This window comes from Anarhichas minor, unplaced genomic scaffold, assembly GCF_050575085.1.
Source record: "Anarhichas minor isolate MPS153535 unplaced genomic scaffold, ASM5057508v1 ptg000010l, whole genome shotgun sequence".
Taxonomy (NCBI): domain Eukaryota; kingdom Metazoa; phylum Chordata; class Actinopteri; order Perciformes; family Anarhichadidae; genus Anarhichas; species Anarhichas minor.
In genome coordinates this window covers 942335-965863 of record NW_027466456.1, presented here as the reverse complement: position 1 = coordinate 965863, position 23529 = coordinate 942335, and the positions used below count along the sequence as shown (strand labels likewise).

General features: G+C 40.6%; 1 protein-coding gene across 2 annotated transcripts; it reads left to right on the top strand.

Annotated features, from left to right (window-relative positions):
- The first annotated feature begins 16236 nt into the window (after positions 1-16236).
- On the top strand, positions 16237-21410 carry nmu (neuromedin U). 2 transcript variants are annotated; one of them, XM_076088525.1, is made up of 9 exons: positions 16237-16363; positions 17223-17278; positions 17364-17411; positions 17503-17556; positions 17729-17758; positions 18927-19001; positions 20326-20379; positions 20476-20518; positions 21175-21410. In XM_076088525.1, the coding sequence occupies exons 1-8, from the start codon at positions 16237-16239 to the stop codon at positions 20509-20511; spliced, it is 480 nt and encodes a 159-aa protein (XP_075944640.1). In that variant the 3' UTR covers positions 20512-20518; positions 21175-21410. The 2 variants fall into 2 exon arrangements, 1 of the variants encoding a protein (XP_075944640.1); XR_012953156.1 differs by lacking the exons at positions 16237-16363; positions 17223-17278; positions 17364-17411; ... (1 more) ...; positions 17729-17758; positions 18927-19001 and adding an exon at positions 19352-19464.
- Positions 21411-23529: the final 2119 nt, after the last annotated feature.

Below are 23529 nucleotides of genomic sequence, written 5' to 3'. Positions count from 1 at the left end.
GTCACGTGACAGCGACAGTGTCAACATCCGCCCTGATCCACTCACAGAGGCAGTAATAACCGTAGACTGTGGTAATAACACATTTATCAGTGCTGTTCTCGAACACTTCATGATTATATGATACAGTTGTGTAGGTACGATATGTAAACGTTGACTCTTATTGATAAAGCACATTCTGAATTTATTAAATGGCATATTTCCCCAAAATTCAGATTATTCATAAGGTTTACCCGGCAACAGAATTTATATATTAAAAAGTAATTGAAGTCTACCTTTTGTAATGTGACAGACTCATGCCCTGTTGATTTTGGGTATACAAATACACTTTTCGGTAAATGACATTTCTGATATTTGAATTTAAACTCGTCTATTTCTGACATGTTTGATATGATCGTTGTTATGGGTGAATATCATACTCGTTGTAGAAAGTGGAGAAACACAAGCCCTCCTGTGTTTTATGAATGATTTTAAGCTATTTTTCTTATCATTTGCAACAAATGACTAATAAAATAGCAACAAAGATTTGTGGGGAAATATCGTGTCTCTTTGTTCTTGTCTATGCGTCATGATGAAGAAATGACTGTTTATTTATATATTTCTATGAATAATTTCACATAAATCCCCCTTATTTTTTAAATTATATTTTCATTTATTTTGATAACGTTTATATTGTATTAAGTATTCTCTTTGAGATCTTATATTAATGTGTGTTCAATAAATTGTATTTAAAAAACACACAGAGGCAGTACAATGTTGCTGCGCCCAGTTTCCTGAGGTGTCTTGATAAATGTATACAAACATATAAAAAGTGTATATATTAGTTATTATTTACATGGATTAAAATAAATGACGCTGCTTCTTTTTCTTGATCTTTAGGTTCTGAGTCCTTGTGTCAAAATCTAGTTTACGGTGTAGATTTTATGCTTAATACTTTTTACATATTCCTTAATTAGTTTGTGTTTAATCAAATTACCACACAGCCAATCTGTAGTCAGGAAGTATTCTAACTCATTAAAACTACATAATAAGGCATTGGTGTTCACAAAAACCTCACACATACACACATACTGTTATTATTTCAGATTTGATCAAGGCCTCAAATTCTGGAGGAACTGATTACGGATGCAAATGTGCAAAGTAAGTAAGGACGACATAAATGCATGCAGACTGTGTCGTCTATCGTCTTTCAGAGTTTTGGAGTTGATTGTTTTTTAAATGTATGAGGTTATGCCTGAAAAAGCCATGTTGCATTCATAAATGATCTTTTTAAGCCACCAGGTGGCATTGTTAATCCATATTATAGTTATAATTCCTGCGTGTCTCTTTCCTTCTTCCACCTGTTCATGTTTTCCTGAAACATTAAAAGTGATTAAGCAGCTGTGGTAAAAGCCCACAGAGGCTTCCGGAGACTGAATGTCAACACAGCGAGGCGGGAAAAAGAAAGTCACGAGTGATCCTCAGACGACGACGTCGCCTCGAGGTCCTCACTGTCTGCTTGTTGAAGTCATTCTGCAGAGACAGCACTTGATTTCCCAGCTGGTGGATGAGACGTTCACTGTCATCGTTCACGGTTTATTGCTGCCTGTGACGTGTGAGCTCGTGAACTCATGCACATACAGAGATATCCTCTTTAGATGATTAACATCGAGTCCACATCCGTGCTGAAGGTCTCTGCGGTGTCTTTTAACGGGCGGGAATGACATGAATGTCCCTGAACATCACTGTCTTTGCTCCAGAAGCGGAAACGATGTGACTGAAGCTCATGGATGTTGTGTCGACATCTTGATCTGTGTGCTATTATGTTATCTGACAAAGTTATCGCTTTAATATTGAAATAAACACACAACATTATCTTTTACCGACAGAGAAGACAGTGGAAGAGTTTACAGTGACTCCAGCCGGTACAGGTTTTATTTTTATGGACATTTTGACAGATTTTAACAGATTTTCGTAGAGTTTTTTTTTAAATGGATGTTCACAACAACATGAAGATACATATTTTACAAGATTCTGACATGAAAATCATGAATCTTTAATATTTAATCAGCAAGTGTACATTTATTTTTTTTCATTTTGTTCTTCGTCATCTAAGATTACTTTAGTCGATTAGTCGTTTTTTATGCTTTTTACATTCTGAAATAATTATTTTCAAGAAACTTATGAGCACATTTCTGGTAAACACGAGATTTAAAGTGATGCCTTTGTGTGATTCTTTGTGGAGAAACTCAGTTTTACAGATCTGAAGATTAAATTGATTAGTCGGTAAAGTCGTGAGTGTTAGTCGAGTAAGAACTTCTTTGGTTGAGGACAGCCTTAATAAATAAATATGAATATGAATTAATAGGATATAGTTGAACGATAACTGATAAATTCAAGTCATTGTAGCAATAAAGAAGGAAACAACACACACATTTGTCTCAGTTGTCACATCCAACCGGAGGATCATTAGAAACGTTTTTTTCCCATATTTATTCAAAGATATGAACTTGATTTCTGCTTCTCATGGTTGTTTTTTTCCATTCCATATATTTCATTTACAAGATACTTCCATTTGGTTAGAATCAAGTTATTATCTTTTAAACAAAATCCCTCGTAATTTATTTAATTATCACGACGTTAGAATGCTTCTTCTTGATCTGTGCTGGTATTTTAGTAGGATTAGTGTGTTTTTATTTAGATAAATACCCCAAATATTGAAAGACTTTTTGTATTCTCTCCAATAGTTTGAGTTACTTGTTTTTTGTTGAGAAATCTTCATCCATTTCCTGTTCAATGTAAATATTTTACCACTTTTTTCCTTCATTCAAGAAACTAATATTTCTCATGTTCAGGTCATCATGTCCATGAAATGTTTTTGAGCCCAACATGTGTAACATGTAAACACTGCGCACATCCCATGCACACACATTACAAAACAAACAGCACCATTATCTTTCCTGTAGTCATGATTCTCCCATTCTGGCACTTACTGTCTACGTATTCTGTGAATGTCAAAGGTCTGCAGTCAGCGCTGACGTTCATCCTCCTACAACAGACTGATGTCAGCACAAAGACATGTAGAACTAAAGGAAGCCTGCTTAATGAAACATTAAGATGCAGTGTGTGTTGAGGTGAGAATTCATTTTAACTATCATGTACAATTTAACCTCTGCATTTACTGTTTTTATCAATCGTTGACACACTAAAACAACACATAAAGCAAAACTCAAAGAGCAAAACTCTAAACGTTTTCTGCTTTAAACCTAATCAGCAGTTCAACCTGGCACTTTCTTTGTCTCACACTGGACACAGTTCTCTGCAGAAGACACAGGAATCTGACATGAAGTCAAAACACTGACATTCAAAATGCCACACACATGAACCAAACACCTGACTGCTCCATGTAGACTCATTAATCAGGTTGTGTAACTGAGTAACTGTTCCTTTTTTGTTTCCAGAAATGTTCTTTGATGCCTTTATGTCATATATGTTCTATTTAGAACATGTTCTGTCTTGAAGTTTGGTGCAAAATGCAACCTTTGGAAATGCATTGATGTGATGATTGATTTGAATGTGGACAGAAGTAAATATTCTCATCAGTCTGCAGTGAGTACTGTTCTTGTGTGTTGTGTTTGTTCAATACACTCATGTTCTTTCCTCTAACTATGTCTCTGAAAACGCAAACTCAAACCAGAAAAGAGGAAACGTTAACATGTTTTATTGAGCAATTTTGTCACCGTATGGTTTATTAGATCTGATTCTCTTTGAACCAGCTCAATAAAACACTTTTAATACTTTCACTTTTCTAATGATGTATAGTCTGGGATTGGTTTTTATCAGAAACATTGTTAGAGTGAAGTACACTAATATATTGACCAAACACAACACACAACACCAGTATACTTACTGCACACTGATACGAATATTTATTCATTTCCACATTGTAAAATCAATCAATACATCAATGCATTTCCAAATGTTGCATTTTGCATCAAACATCAGGACACAACGAAATCTAAATAGAATATAAACACAGCAAAATCAAAAAAGAGAAATAAAAGAAACCACGAATTACAGGTTATTTTTAAATGGCCAACACATTGGTGAGAACAGGCCTCTCGCTGCCATGTTGACTTACACTGTTGTTGTGAACAGTTATTAACCTGCAGTCTGTGTTAAAGTGCTTTCATCATTAACCAAATAATCGATGGGTGTGGCATTATGAATGGCAGCGTTTCAAAATGGCAAACGAGTGACTTCATGTCAGATTCCCTGAAGAGAACTGTGTGCAGCCTGTTGCGCCATGTTAAAATTGCAAATTGGATGCAAAGCAGAGCTTCGTAGACTCGAGCTGAGGTTTTGCTCTCTGAGTCTCAATAATTGTGCTTTACATTTCATTTCCGTGTGTTTGCAAATGAAAGAAAAACTGTAATCAATCGTAAAACAACAAACTGTAAAAGGACAAACCAGCTTTTCCCGCTAAGCCGCCCCACATGAACTTGCCGCGGCAGGCGGTGGACGACACACAGATGTCACCAGCAAACAAAAGGGGCTTTTGGTGGCGGGTGGGGCAGCGTCGGGGGACGGCGATTACATCTGTGTGATCTACGTTTGACATTAACACGGGTGATTAAAGGCGGATAGCATTTTCTATTTGTGTTTGATACCAGAAGCGCTTGGGTTGCTATCTGGATGGCATTTAGTGCAGCCCTTTAAGGAGGCATCACCAGGGTTGTTTTATATTTGTTTTATGGTCAGCGTGGCAAAAATAAACACCGGATTAAGATCTTCATATGTTCAGGCTGACTTATGATATACTGTAACTAATCTTACGATGCACTGTGGCTTCCATTATTATCTTATTACGTATGTTATGCAGGACGATGGGTATAGATGCCTGAAATAAGGTCTCTGGGTAAAACAAGCTTGAGAGATCCTGTAATCACTATAATGACAAACTTTCTCAAAACATTAGTTAGTATCTCAACATACTTTTAAATCATTGTTTTGAGATATCAAGTCCCTGCTTTTGAGAGTCATTATTTTAAGAAATTAGTAATTAAGTACTTTGAGAAAATAAGTCATTATGTTGAGATACCACCTCATTATGTTGAGATACTAACTCATTATTTCATGATACTGACTCATTATGTTATGATACTAACTCATTATTTCATGATACTAACTCATTATGTTATGATACTAACTCATTATTTCATGATACTAACTCATTATGTTATGATACTAACTCATTATTTCATGATACTGACTCATTATTTTGAGATACTAACTCATTATTTCATGATACTGACTCATTATTTTAAGATATTAAGTCATTGTTTTATCAAAAATCATAAACGTGGTGGTCATTCGCGATGAGTATTTTACTGAACAAAACTTAAATCTTAAACGATTGTTTGCATTAGAGATATTTTTCTGACATAATCCAAAAGCCAATGGCAGAATTCCATTAGATTTTTGCTCGAGGGAACCAGCGTGACGTTAGCTTCCTGGTTGGCTGATACACAACCACATCCTCCCTGCAGCTCTCTATTATTGAGGTGATGTCTTTTGCAGTTTGGAGCCCTTTGTGACTTCGAACATAAAACTCTAACAAACCAAAAAGACCTCTTCACATGAACACTGACTCAAGTGTCCTCCTGCCACCGTCGTGGTATTTCCTCTCGACTCTCAGGATGTGGCTTTTTCACAGCAGCACATAAACACATCGACACAAACAAACTTGTGCGAAACGACGGCCTCACTCGGGTAACCTCATCCCGAGGTGAGGCCTTCGCTCATCATCGCTGCCAAATTACACAACAAAGAAGAACACGAGGCTCTTTCAAACCGAAGTCAGCACGAGAGCAGCTATTACACGAGCAGCAGCTCTCTGCTTGTTAGGACGGCTCGATCATGTGTGTGATTTTGCTTTAAAGCAATCATGTAATTTAATGTGTAGGCTACTGTGTACATGTGTGCTCCTGCAGGAGAGCTTTGTTTTCTTTTGAGAGGGTTATAGAGAGAGAGAGATTAGAGGAACTGATAATATTAATCTGCCCTCAACAATATGAGGGAAATGTCTCTTTCATCAGCTGCATCACTTTACTGACATTTCTTTTTAAACTGATCTTCATCAGAGAGTGTTTACATCTCCTTTAGGTACTTTTACATTTATTTATCGGTCTGTTAACTTCACCAAAAGTCTTTTTTCTCTGGTGGGAAACTGATTTCTAAACACCGCTTGTTGACACACACACACACACACACACACACACACACACACACACACACACACACACACTCAAGATGCATTAACAATGTTCCTCTTAAAAGATGTACTTTTTAATTTGCCTTATTCGTCATTAAAAAAATTTAAAAAATTAATTTAGCAAACAGTGACTTGATGTACATTTCTGAATGGTTAACCGGGAATGTGATGCACTATATGAGCATATTACACCAGGACTAATATACATATAACATATACTTTGTATATATTTATCATATTTATCATATATACTTAATTTTGGCTGAGAGTTAGACAAGAAGATACTCAATATGAAGCGACCATTAGCAGCCGGTTAGCTTAGCACAAAGACGGGAAAACCGAGGGAAACTGCTAGCTTAGCTCTGTCTACCTCTAAAGCTAACTAACACAATATTTATTATTATATATTACAATATCATGTGATAATGACAATTTACCATTTTACAGGCATGCGGCATTAGATTAGATTAGATTAGATTAGATTAGATGCATTATTTAAGTAAAACAACTCCTCACCGCATGCATGCATTCATTCAGCTCAGCACCGCCTGCACATGAAATTATAAATGGGCCGAGATAGAATGTGATACTCGGTCTAATGAAACACAACGATACTTACAGTAAAATCTGATACGTGCAAATTGCACAACTGATGTAATATAAATCTAAGTGGAGTTTAAAGCAGATTCTAAAGTGAAAAGGATCCGATTTATACCAACGATCTGCTTTACATTCAGGATCCTCAATAGTTCTATGATTGAAGTTAATAATCTGTTATTGTCTCCTCCGCGAATCGCCACCTTAATGTGGTGGAGGAGTTTGAGTGGCTCAGTGATCCTGGGAGCTATGTTGTCCGGGGCATTAGCCCCTGGTAGGGTCTCCCAAGGCAAACAGGTCTCAGGGGAGAGCCCAGACTAAGAGCGGTTCAAAACGACCCCAATGAAAAGCAGCCCACGGACTTCAGTCACCTCCCTCGGACCAGGGAAACCGGGGCACCCTCCCGGAGCCAGACCCAGGAGGGGAGCTCGTCGGCGAACGTCTGGTGGCCGGGCCTTTGCCCATGGGGCCGGTCGGGCTCAGCCCGAATAAACAGCATGGAGCAGCCACCCTGTGGACCCACCACCCGCAGGGATAAGCATCGGGGTCGGGTGCAATGCAGACTGGGCGGCGGGTCAGGCGGGAGGCCTGGGCGAGCCGATCGCCGGCAGCATAGACTAGCTCTAGGGACGTGGAACGTCACCTCGCTAGCGGGGAAAGAGCCAGAGCTGGTGCAGGAGGTGGAGCGGTACCAGCTAGATATAGTTGGACTCACCTCCACACACAGCACTGGCTCTGGAACCAAGCTCCTGGAGAGGGGTTGGACTTTGTCCTTTTCCAGAGTTGCCCAGGGTGAGAGGCGCCGGGCGGGAGTGGGGATACTCACGAGCCCCCGGCTGAGCTCCGCTGTGTTGGAGTTCTCCCCGGAGAACGAGAGGGTCGTCTCCATGCGCCTACGTGTTGCGGGGAGCAAGGCTCTGACTGTGGTTTGTGCTTATGCACCAAACAGCAGTTCAGAGTATCCGGCCTTCTTGGAGTCGGTGGGAGGGGTCCTGGAAAGGGCGCCGCCTACCGACTCCATAGTTCTCCTGGGGGACTTCAACGCTCACGTGGGCAATGACGGAGAAACCTGGCGGGGGGTGATTGGGAGGAACGGCTTGCCCGATCTGAACCCGAATGGTGTTTTGTTATTGGACTTCTGTGCGTGTCATGGTTTGGCCATAACGAACACCATGTTCGAACATAAGGTGGCTCATAAGTGTACCTGGTACCAGAACACCTTAGGCCGGTGATCAATGATCGACTTTGTAATCATATCATTTGATTTGCGGCCATATGTCTTGGACACTCGGGTGAAGAGAGGAGCAGAGCTGTCAACTGATCACCACCTGATGGTGAGTTGGATCAGATGGCAGGGGAACCGGTTGGAAAGACCCGGCAAGCCCAAACGTGTAGTGAGGGTGAACTGGGAACGTCTGGCGGAAGACCCTGTCCAGGAGGTCTTTAACTCCCACCTCCGGAAGAACTTCTCACACATCCCGAGGGAGGTTGGGGACATGGAATCCGAATGGACCATGTTCAAAGCCTCTATTGTGGACGCGGCCGCTAGGAGCTGTGGCCGGAAGGTCATCGGTGCCTGTCGTGGCGGCAACCCGAGAACCCGGTGGTGGACACCGGAGGTGAGGGAAGCCGTCAAGCTGAAGAAGGAGACCTTCAAGGCCTGGTTGGCCCAGGGGTCTCCCGAAGCAGCTGACAGGTACCGGCAGGCCAGAAGGGCTGCAGCTGCGGTGGTCGCGAATGCTAAAACTCGGGCATGGGAGGAGTTCGGGGAGGCCATGGAGAAGGACTTTCGGTTGGCCTCAAGGAGGTTCTGGCAAACCATCCGACGGCTCAGGAAGGGAAAGCAGGGCTTACCCCAGGCTGTTCTCAGCAAGGGGGGGGGGGGAACTGCTGACCCGGACAGGGGACATCGTCGGGCGGTGGAAAGAGCACTTTGAGGAACTCCTAAACCCGACCAACATGTCCTCTGCAGAGGAGGCAGCGCCTGAAGATCTAGGGGGAGGCTCACCCATATCCCTGGCCGCTGAGGTAGTCAAAAAGCTCCTCAGTGGCAAGGCGCCAGGGGTGGATGAGATCCGCCCTGAGATGCTGAAAGCGCTGGACATAGTTGGCTGTCCTGGCTGACACGCCTCTTCAATTTCGCATGGGGGTCGGGATCAGTGCCCATGGACTGGCAGACCGGGGTGGTGGTTCCCATTTTCAAAAAGGGGGACCAGAGACTGTGCTCGAATTACCGGGGTATCACACTACTCAGCCTCCCGGGGAAGGCTTATGCCAGGGTGCTGGAAAGGAGGCTCCGACTGTTTGTCGAACCTCAGATTCAAGAGGAGCAATGCGGATTCCGTCCCGGCCGTGGAACAGTGGACCAGCTCTTTACCCTCGCAAGACTACTGGAGGGGTTCTGGGAGTTTGCCCAACCAGTCTACATGTGCTTTGTGGACTTGGAGAAGGCTTTCGACCGGGTCCCTTGGGGGTTCCTGTGGGGGGTGCTGCGGGAGTATGGGGTGCCGGACCCATTACAACGGGCGATCCGGTCTCTGTACGACTGCAGTAGGAGCTGTGTCTGCATTCTCGGCAATAAGTCAGACACGTTCTCGGTGGGTGTTGGCCTCCGCCAGGGCTGCCCTTTGTCTCCGGTCCTGTTCGTGACTTTCACGGACAGGATATCTAGGCGCAGCCGGGGGGTGGAGAACGTCAGGTTCGGGGGTCTCGGGATCGCCTCTCTGCTGTTTGCAGATGATGTGGTCCTGTTAGCCTCCTCGGATCGTGACCTCCAGCATTCACTGGGGCGGTTTGCAGCCGAGTGTGAAGCGGCGGGGATGAGAGTTAGCACCTCCAAATCTGAGGCCATGGTGCTCTGCCAGAAACCGGTGGATTGCTCCCTCCAGGTGGGGACGGAGTGCCTACCTCAAGCAAAGGAGTTCAAGTATCTCGGGGTCTTGTTCACGAGTGAGGGTAAGATGGAGCGGGAGATCGACAGATGGATCGGTGCGGCTGCAGCAGTAAAGCAGGCGCTGCACCGGACCGTCTTGGTGAAGAGGGAGCTGAGCCGGAAGGCAAAGCTCTCAATTTACCACTCGGTCTACGTTCCTACCCTCACCTATGGTCACGAACTCTGGGTCGTGACCGAAAGGACAAGGTCGCGGCTACAAGCGGCCGAAATGAGCTTCCTCCGTAGGGTGGCCGGGCTCAGCCTTAGAGATAGGGGAAGGAGCTCGGTCATCAGGAGGGAGCTTGGAGTCGAGCCACTACTCCTTCGCGTCGAAAGGAGTCAGCTGAGGTGGTTCGGGCATCTAATTAGGATGCCTCCTGGACGCCTCCCACTGGAGGTTTTCCAGGCACATCCAACTGGGAAGAGACCCCGGGGAAGACCCAGAACACGCTGGAGGGATTACATCTCCCAGCTGGCCTGGGAACGCCTCGGGATCCCCCAGAATGAGCTGGAACATGTTGCCGGTGAGAGGGAAGTCTGGGTCAGCCTGCTTGGCCTGTTGCCACCGCGACCCGACCCCGGATAAGCAGAGGAAAATGGATGGATGGATGGAATCTCTTATTGTTAACATGTAATATTAAACCTTTATTGTCTGGTTTAGTTTGCAACCAAATCTAAACGGAGATAATCTAAAGAGAATATTTTCCTATTTTGTATTTCCAGCATATTTAGATTCGTGAAGCCACATTTGCAATGAGATTATTTGGGTTTGAACCACATTTAATGAAGACAGAGTGACTGAACATTACGCCAAGGGAGCAACTTCCATTTCATGCACATGATGGAAACAAAATTAAGAAATAAAACATTTCACTGCAGGATGCTGCCACACGAGCCAAATGCAACGATGATTTCTCTTGATTCCAACAGTTTGGAAATACAATAAAACCAGAAGCTTGTTGTGTTTTACGAGATTAACTAATTGTCTTTGTAGGAGGGTGTGACCTTCTCTCGGCTCATTCTCCTCTGGCTTCCAATCATGAACATCAGTCAATGTTTACAGGTAAACGTTTTCTACGTAACAGATGATTCTGTGCTTTAATTCATGATGCATGGGCCCAGTGCTTAAAGCAAAAGTTTGACCTTTTTGGGACATTAAAAAAGTTTGATGAAATAGCTTAGCACAATGACTGAAAACAGGGGGAACATGTTCCTCGGCGTGAACGACAAATTTAGGCCTTTAGAATAAATTAAACAAACAAAATATGTGTTGTTTGTGAGCTTCAATGGTGCTGCTGATTGTGTTACCTTCGGACACAACAACCGTTTTCCCATCTTCAGATGAAGATATTCAAGCTTCTACAAGAAACGTTCATTTAGTGTAGGTTGTGGTGATCCCTGTGGACTAAAGTGGTAGTGTTTCTGAGCACTAGAGTCCTTTTAGCAAACCTCTCATTTTACAGCAGCAGGGTCTGACAGTCTGCTCCTCTCAGCCCTGGTTCTGGTTCTCCCGTTGCCTCCCTTCCCTCCAGCGGGTCCAGCAATACGACCTGGATCTCCAGCATCGTGCTGTCGGTCTTGGCTCCCAGAGAGGAGAAGCTCTGCTCCTGGAGGAGGAGGAGGAGGTGGAGGAGGAGGAGGAGGAGGAGGAGGAGGAGGAGGAGGAAGAGGAGGAGGAGACGCTGCTGCTGCTCCTCCTCCCTCCGGAGCTTCGACTGCAGGTCCGAGGCTGCGGGTGAAGCCAGATCTGGGTCTGTCCACGGTGGACCGGTCTCTGCTGGAGGATCTGGGTCCGTCCACGGTGGATCGGTCTCTGCTGGAGGATCTGGGTCTGTCCACGGTGGACCGGTCTCTGCTGGAGTCTGAGCTGAAGGAGTTTCTGGTGAGCCTGCATGACTTCATCTGAGTTCACCAGAATCTGAGATTGATGTGTAACTCATATAAATACCGGAGAGAATTCAACTTCAGATTTCCTGTATTTATTTCTGACGGTCCTTGAACGTAGCTCAGATTTACAGTGAACAATAAAGACTATAATCTGGCCTCAAGGTGCAACAGTGTGTGAATCATACACAATAACCTTCCCTCAATACCTTTGGGTTTTTGACTCAAACAAACCAATTAGACCAGCGCATGCAAATGCCAGTCACTTGCCAGAAAACTGTTTAAAGGGCACGACATTTCAGGCCTTTTCCAGAACGGTGGCCCAACGGCGAGCTTTGTCCAGAGAAAACACATCCGGTCTAGTTAATGAAAGCTAGATTGAATGAACGCTCCTGCAAAACACATCTCTTCGTCCTGTTTCTGTGCTTGCCCGCTGCCCTCCACTGTTGAGTCTTAATTCATTATAATATGGATTAAAGAGGACAGAGAGATTAGTGTAGGAGGACAAGGGTGGGGATGAGTGTGATGACTCCCTGGAATTGCTGTAATTATCAATCCACTCGAATTGTTGCTGCCCTCAAACAAAGTCGCATCCGGTTTCAAAAGTCAGACTGTTGTTTTGGTCAAGTTTCCACAGCAATCCGCCCCAAAGATGATCTTTCATTTGTACAGTGATAGTATGTATATAATGGCAGGCAATGGAGGAGAAGGAGCAAGTTAAACAAAATGTATTTGTGCATGGAAGCAAAAAAAAAAAAGTCAATCCAGGGTCATAAGGCAAACGTGGCGCGTTAGTATTGTGTGTATGACGTTTTGTATTCATTCATTCCCACAACACAGCAGTGGTCGTTGCAGACACACCTGGTGGAGAGCTAGCACTCCACTGAGAGCAGCAGTTGTATTATGTCTTCTGGTTTATTGTAACAGATCAAAATGAATGATAGCACCGGAGAGAATGTATACTCTCACACAAGCTGCGTCACACAAAGACTAGCACATTACCTGACTTATATGAGGAAAGATCATTTAGTAATGATCCATAATGAGTCTCTCAAATAATGAAGGCGATTTATTTTGTCATTAATAGTGAATGCATGAAATATGAGACAAAAGTTGACAATGAAGTCATATTTCATACAATTATCCTCATTACATGAACATAATTTGATATACTTTTGATGTGGACTGACCTGTTGTGTCCAAAGCATTGAGTTGAAGACATTTACATAAAGATTATGCTTTTTCTTTCTGAAATAAGAGCACGATTTCTTCTTAAAAATCACATTTTCAGCTCCACTGATGTAAATGTAAATTCATCTTTTATTAAAACACTATCATTGTGCCTCAAAAAATATGTCACCGTGGCGGAAGTCAGTGTAAGAAGTGATAATGATATCATTTAGAAAATAAGTAATCAATCTGATAATCAGCTCCAAATGTATATTTGTATTACAGCTTACTGATCATTACAATGTGGCTCAAGCGTGAAATAACGTTTTCCATCACAGATATTATGCAGAAATGTTTTCCTGATGACCACCAAGAAAACAATTCAAGCATTGTATTAAAAAAAGAAGAAGTATAGTCCTTACAAAGAACAAGAAAGTGGTTCACATCAGTCCGGTTTATAAAACACTGCTGCTATTATTATTATTATTATTGTTATGAACCGTCCAACCTGCTTACTGTCTGTCCCCAAAGTCTAAACTAAACACGGAGAAGCACCGCTCAGTCTTTATGCACCACTCAACCATCAGCCATGTTGCAATGACTACAGTACGAACAGCTTAAAAGGTTTGAAAGTGAATCCTGTCCTCTTTGTAATAAATCTCTGACATTCAATAATGTGTGACTTTGGGCTGTTAAAATATGATGTCATACAGAAAAAGTGCAGCCTTGTGCATCTTCAATCAGAGTGCTGCAGGGACGACCTATGTTTGTAGTCAAACAGGAAGTTAGCGTCACTGTCACCTCGACAATGATCCAATGGGATTCTTTCATTGGATCGTAGATCATTGCAGAAAATAATCTTTGTGGCAAACAAACATTTATTATTCTTACAGGTTTTGTTCATCAAGATAATCTTCACAAATAAACTCCACTTTTATGATTTTCGAAGCTTGAATGCAATCAGTAGTAAAAAGCTAACGTTAGGCTATAAAGGAGCTCCACCGGTCACATGACTTCACGACTCCAACACTAAGCTAAAGGCCGAAGCATTTGACTAAATTGATTATTTTGTGCCAAATGTTTCATTCATAAACAGAAACTCCTAAAGTTTGTATCTTGTCTCTGTTTTCACTCTCTTCTCAGCTCACTTAGTCTACTGAACAACAACAAGTCAAATACTGGCCACTTCTTCCCTAATACCTCTGATTGACTGATTTAAACTGTGTTTATATACACTCACTTGTTTGGTTGTTTTCTGCAATGCAATTGTCCTTTAATCTTATTATTTATTATTTTAGTGTTTATGTGTATTACATATGTTCTGTATGTGCTAATGTTTTTCTAAATTATTTCTATATAATGTTTTGTCAATAAAAAGAAAAAGAAAGATATGTGTGTTCTAGTGATGCCACTTAGTCTCATTTAGACACAAAGAAACCGCCTCGTTTAAACTCGTAAAAGCTTCTAAATTCACCAGAGAGGTATTTACTAAACTATAGACAAATTCATTGACATATTTAAATTCATTAAATAATACATATGTATTATTTATTAAGAGATAAACTGAGGATTTTGAGCAAGTTGTAATCCATGTAATCCATTGCGTTTATGTTGTTTTTGTTACGTTTTGTAAATGGATGACTGGAGAAACGTACCAAAGTGACAGAGAAAAGTTGTGATGCACAGCAGGATTGTCAAAGAAACGTTGGTTCAGGGTTTATGTGGGTTATGTGGAAGGTTTCTGTGTGCTTATGCACTTGTATCATTACAGCATCAACAGAAACATACTGCAGCAAAAAAGCTTTCAAAGCAACATGCAGCTGCTCTTCTGACACGAAGTTGCTGAAATAGCCTCAAATTACATCGATGCGTTACAATGTAATGAAATCCAGGCAAACAAACTACAGCCACAACACAATGTTGTAACAATGTAACCGCCACGAAGGAAGAACGTATCAAAGTATACTTAAGTATAAGAAGAGTCGTATGAGAAACAGATGTTTGAGGTGAACTTTCTGAGGTCTTCAGGGAGACACAGCTGAACAAATAGTGTAAAACATTAACTCATATATCACCATGAAACTTCACCAGTTCATTACATTCAGACAATTATTATTTTGTATTACCTGTTCGCTGAAATGTTGTGTTTAAGTATGCAAATTATGCGTTATCTTGTTAAATATGAGCACATTTTCATACGTTTCCTGAACATAAATGTGAACATTGGATAAAGCTGCAGGTTCAATATTCTTGTTTCATTTTGTTGACATATTAGAGTCAAAGGTTTTTACATTTATGATATCGCCATGTTTTATTAATAACTGTAGCATAAATGAGTGTGTGAATGATGTGTGAACAAACCCCTCTGTGTGAACCTTCAGCACACAGAGAGGAATGAAAGAGTGAAGTTTGGTGAATGTAAGAGCTGCTGAAGTGGAGATTTATCATCAGAGTCTGAGAACAAACTCATTGAGAGGAAACGTCCTTTAAAGAGACGTTTAGTTCCATTACAGACATTTAGAGACTCTACAGGTGAACACATGAACTCATAGATATCACCATGAAACTTCACCACTTCATCACTCACATCAAGAGGAGTATTATTGTATTACAAGTTTTCTGAAATATTATGTTTAAATATGCAAATGAGGCATTATGTAATGGTAACTTTTGGTGGATTTAGGAGAAATCTACAGACGTAAACAGACAAAGTAGTAAAATAAACGTTTTATTTCCTCTAGTAAGAAGATGTGTTAAAATAGATCAGTGCATGAAAAACAATGTTTTTGCTCGTAGTGTCTCGTCTTAAAAATTAAAATCTCCATCACAGACCTTTTGATGCTGCTGCAGAGTTTATTGGTGTGTTTTATTTGCCGTCTTGTTTTGTCTCTTAAATGTTCATTCTGTCTATTTCCTCTTAGCTCTCTGTGCTTCATCTCTTGTATTCTAAGTGATATACAAATAAAGCAACTTTTCTAACATTGCTTGATACTTTTCTGATGGTCACCAGCTTTTAGATTGACACTTCACTCACCTTCACTTTCAACATTCTATCGTCTTCGACCTAAAGCTTCACGTTCAGTCACCTGCTGCTGTTGATCAAATCGAATAACTATTTTTTTTTTCTTACGCGCGCGGAGCTCCAATGACGCAGCCCCGGTGCGCGCGAGAGAGGGTGTGTGCCACGAGCCTTCATATCTCTCTGACGTGAGATGAAAACTCTCAGAAGAGCAAGAAGTCAAGCGGACACTATACCAACAACAACAACAACAAAAGAAGCAGATAAAAAAAGAGGCCAGCGCGAGAGAAACAGAGAGGTAAAGAGATAGAGAGAGTGAGAGAGAGAGAGAGAGAGAGAGAGAGAGAGAGAGAGAGAGAGAGAGAGAGAGAGAGAGAGAGGGAGATGAGGACCTTCCAGACCCAGAGCCAGGCAGCGCAGCGCGGAGCCTCCAACAGCACCGTGAGTCCCCTCAGCGCGGCCAGCGTCACCCTCACAGCCCTGCTCATCCTCTGCATCCCGGTCTGCAGAGGTAAGTCTCATTCTATTCTGTTCTATTCTATTCTATTCTATGATACCTAACTCATCCTCTCCATCCCGGTCTGCAGAGGTAAGTCTCACTCTATTCTGTTCTATTCTATTCTGTTCTGTTCTATTCTATTCTATGACACCTAACTCATCCTCTCCATCCTGGTCTACAGAAGTAAGTCTCACTCTATTCTATTTGATCCTCAGCGGAGCTGAGGAGATGAAACTCTTTATAAAAGTTTTCTTAAGAACATCTGATCTTCTTCATGAGAGGAACAGAAATGTAACTTTTTTATCTTGCATTGTTGCTCATGTAAATCTGTCTATCTGTCTGTCTGTCTGTCTGTCTGTCTGTCTGTCTATCTATCAATCTGTCTGTCTCTCTGTCTGTCTATCTGTCTGTCTATCTATCAATCTGTCTGTCTCTCTATCTATCAATCTGTCTGTCTCTCTGTCTGTCTGTCTGTCTCTCTGTCTGTCTGTCTGTCTGTCTGTCTCTCTGTCTGTCTGTCTGTCTGTCTGTCTGTCTGTCTCTCTGTCTGTCTGTCTGTCTGTCTGTCTGTCTGTCTCTCTGTCTGTCTGTCTGTCTGTCTGTCTCTCTGTCTGTCTGTCTGTCTATCTAATATCTATATCACTCTTCGTCGTTGTCGCTCTCTGTAACTGATGCGACTCGTTCCCGTCTTGACCTCTGACCCGATGACGCGTCTCTGACGTGAGGTCACAAATGATTGAGGAGTGACAGTGAAAGTGGTTTCATAAGCTTCTGAGATTTTACATTTTTGGTGCATAACTCTGTCCCTCTGCACACAGGAGATATGACTACTATGTTATGATGTTAATCCTGTATTTCTATGAAACCACAGGTGCTCCAGCAGAACCTCAGCAGGCCACCACAGACCAGGAGCAGCTCCTCAGCCAGGTACGCCTTTCATCTTCCATATTTATTCATAATTCTTCTCCACCCTTCCCCCCTGTGTTAACATCTCCTCTGTGATGCTCCACAGATAGACGCCGCCTGCTCGTCCTACCTCTCTGCAGACCGGAAGTTTCGGGTGATTTTATTTGGCTTGTTTGTTGTTCTTTTTTTGTACGACTTCATCAGTTATTATGTTTTTTAACAGCCGCTCTTCTTTCTGGTATCAGGCCTCTGACGTCTTAGGAGAACTCTGTGTCTCGATGCTGGTTCAGAAGTTAAAGGTGTGCTTCATGTTTCTACCTCACACTAACAAAAATATGTTTTAGTCCACACTATATTTATTATGAAATATCACAGTGATATTGACCGTCCATCATATTAGAGTAGAGGTACGAAGTGCAACGATTCTCAGAGTGAAATCAACTAAAAGTCTCCTTTTTGTTTCATTCTCAGGAGCAGAAAGTGCCAGATAATAGTAAAAGGGTAAGTAGTACGTCTGATTATCAGGGCCGCAATTAACCATGGTTTTCCTTCGTCGATTAATCTGTGGATTAGTTCCTCGATTAACAGATTAGTTGTTTGATCTGTAAAATGTCAGAAAACGGTGAAAAATGTTGAGCAATATTTCCCCAAACAACGTCCTCAAATGTCTTGTTTTGTCCACAACTCAAAGATATTCTGTTTCCTGTCACAGACGAGGAAATAAACCAGAACATATTCACGTTTACGGAGCTGAAATAAGAGAATTTTCAATACTCAAACCGTTTAATCAAAATAGTTGCCGATTCATTTAACGGCAACTATACGATTAATCGATTCATCTTTCATCGTTAGTGGTGTGAGAAAATATCGATACACTTGAGTGTAGCGATATAATGTTTTGTGATACTTTATTGATTTTCAAAACACTTTACTGACTTTTGTTTGTAGTTTACAGGCAAAGATTTGTCGGCAGACAGATTGCACAAAAAGTAATGCCATGAAAAAAACAAGGACTGCGATGGATCCAAATGCAGATCCCTAAAAAAGTTTGTTTATGCAGATGATGGTGTCTGAGGTTTGTAACAGAATGAGACATGCACGTTACAATAACCGTCACATAAACTCTCTAATTTTAAATAAAAAAATAAGAGTAATTTATACTCTAATAAATAAATACAATAAAAATATATAAATACATAAATATATAAATACATTTTAAAAAATGAAAATGAAAATGATAAATAAAGTAAATAATAAATAAATAAATAAATAATGAATAAATAAATATTTACATAAATAAACGAACAAATAAATGTAAAAATATTATATTAATATTATATTATATTAACTTACTCTATTATTTGTCTTTACATTTCCACACTTTTTTTTTATGAAACTTGCAACCCCATAAAACATCCCAGGATGCACATCCACAACAACGTAGAAATATGAAGCCGTTTTTGCCGTTTTGTCTCTTCTCCGTCTCTGTCGTGTGAATGACACATAAATGTGGTGCGTTCATCAAAAGACTGATGATGCTGAAGCTGCAGTGAAGACATGGGGAAGCATTGGTTTGCATATCTGAGCTGCATGTTGTGTGTTGAGATGAAACCGAGATCGTCTCTGTGTCCGTTTGGATCTCTCTCTCTGTGTTTTATGTGTTTGTCAGACTCCAATGTTGCGTCCTCTCCTGCATCTCGTTTCTCAACTCCACACCAGAAAAGAGAGAGGACTCTCCATGCGCGTATGTACCACCACCCACGTCAGTTCTCTTCTCACTTTTCATTTCCTGTTTGTTTTTTTTGCTTTACAAAATAACCCACTGATTAATAAAACAAAACATTTCTTTTAGCATGCAAAAAACAACAACAACTGTGCAATCATTGGTGACATGAAATCCTAAATTGTGTGACATATCTGGCTTTAAATACAAATACAGAAAGACCAGATAAAACTGCAGCATTCACAATGGAGGTAGTGTGTTGTACTCTTGTATTGAAATGTGTGTGTTACACATGTTTCCTTCCCCCCCGTCCTCCCTTCAGCTCACATGTCAATAAAGCCGTTTCACCTCGGAGCATCTCTCCTCGCTCTCTGCGCTACATTAGTTGTTCTTTCCCAAGCTGAGAGTAATTATGGTCTGAAATGAGTGCAGCCAAACTTGTGTTTCTATCAATCCACAAAGTGGACTCGGGGGAATATTGCGAGTGAGTAACGTGGAGAGAGTTGTTTTTGCTTATGGATGATGAGTGTTTGAGTTTGTGCTGTTTGATGGCGTTTGCAGATGGAGGAGAGTTTTAGTAGCAACACGGAGGAAAAAACAATGAATGCAAGGTGTTTTTGTTTGTAGCAAGTACACAAAACCTGCCAATGGAGCAAATATTTCCTTCAGGATTAACTAAGTTCCATCTTCTCTTGAAATAACACGTTATATTTAGGCCTTATAAGATGAAATGAGATCTTGAAATACGCTGAAAACACACTTTGAGATACATTTCACTAGTATTAGGAAGTGTTGTGTCATAATAAGTAAGTAGTAATTTTAAGATGCATTGTCTGAAAACAACCTGTCTTATATAAAGAGATGTTTTGAGGTATTTTGACTTGTAATTAGACGAATAAACCTGCGTTTTTTGCAGTAAAATAAGACCTGGTGGTCAAAGTTAAAGTGACATCCTGTGTGCTTTGTGTCTGTGTGTAGCAGTTGTGTACTCTCTCTCTTGGTTGCGTTGTGTTTATTCAGTCACACTTGATCGATTGATGGCTCCAACCAGACGTTTATTCATAGGACAGAATATAGATAGCACGGAGACGGCTTGCTTCAGACTAACGTTAGTTAAGGAAAACGGCCGCACCACTAAAGTCTGCAAGCAGCCAGCAGAGGGCGCTAATGTTACACACAACACACTTGTCTCCGTGGGGAACTAATGATAACAAGTTGTAAATGATATTTAGGAGGAAATAATATAAAAATGATAAGGATTAGCAATAACTTAAATAATATAGTAATACTAGCAACCAATGGCCAGTGATGGCAAGTGGAATCATTAACTCTGTTACATGTGCAGGCTGAACTCCAGGGACCTGGAGGAATCCAGAGCAGAGGTTACTTCCTCTATCGGGTACGATCACGTTCATGTCAGGAAATAAAAAGAAAAGCAATGAATTCCCCTGAATAATGTGATGAACATTCAATCAAATTTTGTTTGCACTTTCAGCCACGAAATGGAAGACGATCCCTAGAATATGAGTAAAATAAAGGTAATGCTTGTTTTGTTCTTCATCCACAGACACAGTCTGTAAGGGACTGTATGACAACGACCAGCAGGTTAATTGTTCTTTTGGCTAAATTAAGCGAGTTTGATTTATTTTGGACGATATTATCAAAAAGACAACTTTTATGTTCATGGATCATAAAGGTGTGATGTTTCATTTAAGGTAAGAGACACTACAGGTGAATAGGGTACAAATATGAACTGATATCACCATGAAACTTCACCAGTTCATTACTAAGAGGATTATTTATTGTATTACAAGTTTTATGAAATGTGATGTTTAAATATGCAAATGAGGCATTATGTAATGGTAACTTTTGGTGGATTTAGGAGAAATCTACAGACGTAAACAGACAAAGTAGTAAAATAAATGTTTTCTTTCCTCTAGTCTGAAAGACGAGATCTCAAAATGGACCAGTGCATGAATAACAATGTGTCTGCCCGTATTATCTCGCCTTACTGTGCCTGCACATTATTTTTTTAATTATCAACTTGTAGCCGATGGCTTAAAAGGTCCCTAAATGCCATTATCTCTCATTGTAATTATAAGCAACTAGAAGCTGCCAACACTATATTTATATGTGCCTACAAAGTCACAGAAGAGTGTTTTTCCCCTCATTATTGTGTATTGATGTGAGGTAGAGTCGCCAACTCTGAAGCTGAGTGAGACGACCGCGAGACCCGAGACCCCGAGACCCGAGACCCCGAGCCGCTGCAGCACTAGCGATCCAGACTTCAGCCCTCACAGTCCTCTGCCGCTGCTGTACAGTGATGTCTGAATGTACACAAAGAATAAGATCCAAACACTATTCCTTTGTGCAGATTTTATTTTGTGTCATGTGTGTGTGTGTCATTTGCATTAAAACTGCTACAATGTGGTCGTGCGTACCTTTGACTTTGCTGTTATGAATGAGAATCTTTCACTGCATTAGCATATTTGGAGGAAACTGTGAATGCAGATAATCAATACATACAGATACATGCATATGATACAATGGAGTCAAACACACTTCAGGAATATTTCAACCACAACTAAAGCATTTATTTGATGTTTAACAAAATTACACATACTCCTAAATATAAACAGTTTAAATATTTTCAGCTTTAAATGATCATAATTAAGATAAAATTAAGATAAAAAATTCACCTTTTTGCTTTTTTATGTACTCAATGTGTCCTTCATAATAATGCAGATAGAAATCAATAACACTGAACAAGCAAAGCTGCTAAAAGAAAAAAGGCATAAACTCATGAATATATAAACGAATATCCGGCATATTTGGGGTTTTTAAAACACTTTTTACACATGAGAGATGATTATGATTTGAAAATGACAAACCTAACTGACCGATAATACCTTATTATTTAAATAAAAAATGCAAACAGTTCAACGTCCCTGTTTATTAAACTCTAACCAACCTCCCAGATTCATAATAAAACATAATGTAAACAGACTGGTGACACATGATGTGATGAGGAGTCACATGTGCTGGTCTTACATTTTCTAAATTTTTAATGTACAAATTCATTTTTTCTTCATCTTCTTGTTAAATTAATATTTGCAGGATTAAATTGTTAGTTTCTATCCTGAATATGTAGTTATGGTAATCAACAGTAGATGTCACCATCTTCACACCAATAGAAAAATAAAAGGCGGTTTCACTTCTGTTGACGTTTAAGAGAAGATTTGTGTAAACATTTAAACAGAAGAGGTGCTTAAAGCAAAGCAAACATGAGTAACCGTCAACTCTAACTGTTACATACTCCAACTGTTTTTACATATCTGCTACTTTTGTAACATATTTACTTATTGTATTGTTGTATTATAGTGTTTGCTGAAGTATTGTATTGATAATATCATAGGCCACAAGACATGAAAATGACCTCATGAGCTTTAACTCTGGTTCATTTACAACGAGGAGGAAACTATAAGGTAAATAGATAAATAAATGATTAGTTATACGGTTGTGAAGCACACACACACACACACACACACACACACACTCAAAAGAAAAAATAAAGCAAATGACACAAATTAAAACTTCAAACAGGCTTATGTCCTAGATTTCAATCCCTATAAGAACCCATTCTACACTGAACACATTGTTGGAGGGCCTTTTATTCGTTGGCCCCCTAACAGAGGCCCCAGTGCAACACCACTGCCTATATTTACAAAAATATTTTTATCCGCTCACAGTTGGATTAAATATCTTTTTTTATTATCCTTTTAAATTGTGGATCACCTCTACAGGCACGAGAAAGAGGATGAATCCTCAAATATGTGAATGTTCTCAACCGATCTGACATGGATGACAGATGTAAAACAACACAACAACACAACAACGTTACATACAAGTACAGAGAAGTTCAAGAGAGCTGCACTGGAGAACAACATTTTACTCAGCAGAAGGTTTTTTTTGGCACAATGTCCATCACAAACAACAATAAAACAAAAGTGTTTTCACACTTATGTTTGAATCAGTTTGAGAGCCAGGTTGGTGTTTTTTTCTCTGGCCAACTCAGTAAAAATAAAAACACCAATGCAAGTCACGTTGGACTTGAATCAATAATGTAAATCATATTACCTGAGAACAAAAGAAAGATTGTTGACTGAAGAATATGGTGTCCCAAAAATACATTTCCAGAGAGAAAAGAACACATACGTATATAAAAACATATGATCATTTGCAGGCCTCACATGTTTTAGGACAGTTTTTAAAATTAATTTAATATTCTCTCTGCATCTCCTCTGCTGATTTGCTGCCACGAGACAATACAGATTTTCCTTTTAAGGTGGACATGACCGGGTTTGCAGGAGCAGCACTGGATGCATGCAAATCATTTAACCTCATCAGTGAACACAGAGGTGGTCAGCTGGGTTTAGATGCTACGATGTGACTGAACACGTCACTGTGGAGAGAATACATGGATACCTACATGAGGATAACATGTATTCTAACAGATAATAAGGGCATTTTATTTGCATTATATGTGACA